At 54.7% G+C, this 2,748-nt stretch overlaps 1 protein-coding gene across 1 annotated transcript in view; it reads right to left on the bottom strand.

Moving 5' to 3' along the window:
• Positions 1 to 2,680: 2,680 nt before the first annotated feature.
• Positions 2,681 to 2,748, bottom strand: part of KLHL36 (kelch like family member 36) — a 13,542-nt gene continuing 13,474 nt past the window's right edge. Inside the window, exon 5 of the mRNA XM_008072240.2 lies at positions 2,681 to 2,746. Within this exon, the coding sequence (XP_008070431.2) occupies positions 2,681 to 2,746 (66 nt within the window). The remainder of the gene's footprint in view (positions 2,747 to 2,748) is intronic.

Genomic DNA, 2,748 nt, shown 5'->3' with positions numbered 1-2,748 from the left:
CTCGGGTTTGAAACCCGCTGCCATTACTACGCGATGCCAATGGCCCCTTGCAAGCATTGCCCCAAGCTCTGCCCATCCGAGTTAAAACCATTTCCCCCCATTCCTAGGAGGATGTCACAGCCAGACTGGATTTTCTTTTCTTTTCTTGTTTTTTTTTTTGAGTTGCAGTCTCACTGTCGTCCAGACTGGAGTGCAGTGGCCGCTCCCGGCCACCGCAGCCTCGACCTGCTGGGCTCTGGCCATCCTTCCGCCTCAGCCATCCAAGTAGCTGGAACTACAGGCGCGTGCTACCACGCCCGGCTGATTTTTGATTTATTGTGGAGACGGGGTCTCGCCAAGTTGCCCGGGTGGGTCTCGAACCTGTGGGCTCAGGCCATCCACTCGCCTTGGCCTCCCAAGGTGCTGGGATGACAGGTGGAGCCACTGAGCTCGGCCCAGACTGAATTTTCAACTTAAAAACGCAGGTCACAAAACCCCCGCTCAGGTACCACCACCATGTGGCTCTCCTGTGCCCATCTGCTGACCCCAACAAGCTCAAAAAACCCTTCTGAGTGCCCTGTGGCCACCATCAACTCCAGGAAGTCGGTCCACAGGATGGAACTCACCCCCCTCGAGAGGCACACATTCGGCCTTATTAAGACTAGATTCTAAGGCATGTCAGTTACCAACCGCCACAGTAGTGTCGGGCAAGACATCACACAATATTTGGCACGGGGCAACGCGTGTCGCCCCCAAGACACGAGAAAGTCAGAACAGAAGCAGCACCTCACGTGCGTCCAGGCCCAGGAGCACAACATAAAATAGGGCCGGTCAGCCTCCACATCAGTGGCCCCCCTCTCCCCGAGGTCAAAGCCATCCTGTTCCCCAGACTGCTCATACAGTCCACATGCCCACCCCACCTGCCCTAGATCCTGTGAAACCACCACCTGTCTGGTCATGACCTGGGCCGAGCTGGGAAGAATAGACCACATGATCATAGCAGGCCTTCAGAAGGGGCTTCAAGCAATCAAACCTTTCCCAGAATAGAGAGGGGATCAGCTACCCCAAAGCTGGCAGAATTCTGCAAAACATGGTTTGTGGCAGTCTAGGACTAGGCAGGAGACACAAAAGACAGTTTCAAGCCCAAAGGAGTTTGGAAACACTGGGTTGGTTGGTAACAGTTAATACAGGACTTCTCAGAGCCTTGAATACACGGCAGTCTTGCAGAGCTCCGAGAAGAGTCGACAGCTTTTGGGTCTGTCTGTATGTCTTGCAGAACAGCCTGCAAGCCTCTCGGGACTTCCACATGCAGGACACTAGTCAAATCTGCAGACTGCTCGCCTGGCTAGCAAGAGAGGGCAGTGACTCAGGTATTGAAGCTTTCACTCCCAAGCCATCCTCATCTATCCTGGAGAACTACAGAAACGGACCCAAGACTATCACAGTCGACTCTGACAGGAGAGGACGTGCAGCAGAGGAACAAAAGGGATGGAGATGGCCAGACACCCTGCCATCTTTGCATCTCTGCGGGCAAGCCTCTGCTGGGGCACAGATCTCATGACCCCTCCCTGGCTCATGATGGAAACCCACCACCCTCCCACACTCCCCCTGTGCTCTGTGTGCCTCACCTGCGTGGGCAGCCGTCTCAGAGCCCTCCTGCAGGGCACAGCACATGGACACCTGTTCTAGGAACTGTATTCATGTAGCCACAGCTTATGCAGAGAAAAGGGACGTATCGCCTGGGAGGAGCCTGGAGATTACTCATCTAGCCTGACCAGATCCAGGCACATTGAGGAACTGGCCCTGCGGTACACGACGACTTAGGAGCAGGTACCTGAGCCCAGGACCTGCTGCTTGGTCGGGGGGACACTCTGCAGCCCCCTTGGGACCAACAGCGGCTCACCTGGGTGGAGCTTCCCCCGGCGCCCCGGGGACAGAGTCCTAGAAGCCTGTGGCAAGTCCTGGGTGCTCCCCCGTCCCTTCCTGAGAAACACACAGATGTCGGGAGCTCGGTACATCAGTGGCATAAGAGACAGTGGGTTCAGAGGGAGGAAAAAATGCACAAATTGCAGAATAACGTGTGTAAAGAGCTTCAAACCTTTTTTCTTTCTTTCTCGTAAAATTCAGGAAGATTACCAACCAGGAAAACGGGCTGATTCAGAAACAACCTTCAGCTGATACAGAACCTCAGGGAGGATGGCTCCCTGGCAGAAAGTCCTTATACCTCACCTGCCAGTCCAGGGGGCCGCGGGACCCTTGGTCACTCACTCTCCCTCACGGGGGGCTCTGTGCTCTCATTGATAGAACAAATGCCCCTGACATCGCCGGCGACCCCCAGATGGGGCTGATGCTCAGTATTCCAAGAACTGGTGGAAATACGGTTTCTGGGCACCCCCCCCAACACTCCTGATAGTATCTGATTCGGTCACTCTGAGGTGGGGCCTGGGAATCGGCATGTTTAAATGCTTCGCCAGGTTTGGGGAGGCCTGGACTAGGTGGTCTAAGATATTCCTTCGAAGTCCTGAGTTTCACTACAAACATTTCTGCATAATCTGCGTGCCAGCCATTCTCAGGCGGACAGCCGCGGGGACCCATGGGGGTTCACCATGGGAGACGAAAGCCCTGTAGAGGCATCGGGGTGACTCCTGCCTGGGCCCGGGTTTAATTATTCAAGCAAGATATATAAAGTGATAGGTCATATTTAATCAGCGATGTCATAGAAATACCGAGAACCGTCAAAGTAGAAAAAGCCGCCGGGCAGCACGTCCT

The sequence above is a fragment of the Carlito syrichta genome, unplaced genomic scaffold (assembly GCF_000164805.1).
Source record: "Carlito syrichta isolate Samal-C Ts95f unplaced genomic scaffold, Tarsius_syrichta-2.0.1 Scaffold33826, whole genome shotgun sequence".
Taxonomy (NCBI): domain Eukaryota; kingdom Metazoa; phylum Chordata; class Mammalia; order Primates; family Tarsiidae; genus Carlito; species Carlito syrichta.
The sequence above is the reverse complement of the archived record's forward strand: the minus strand, read 5'-3'. Positions and strand labels throughout refer to the sequence as shown.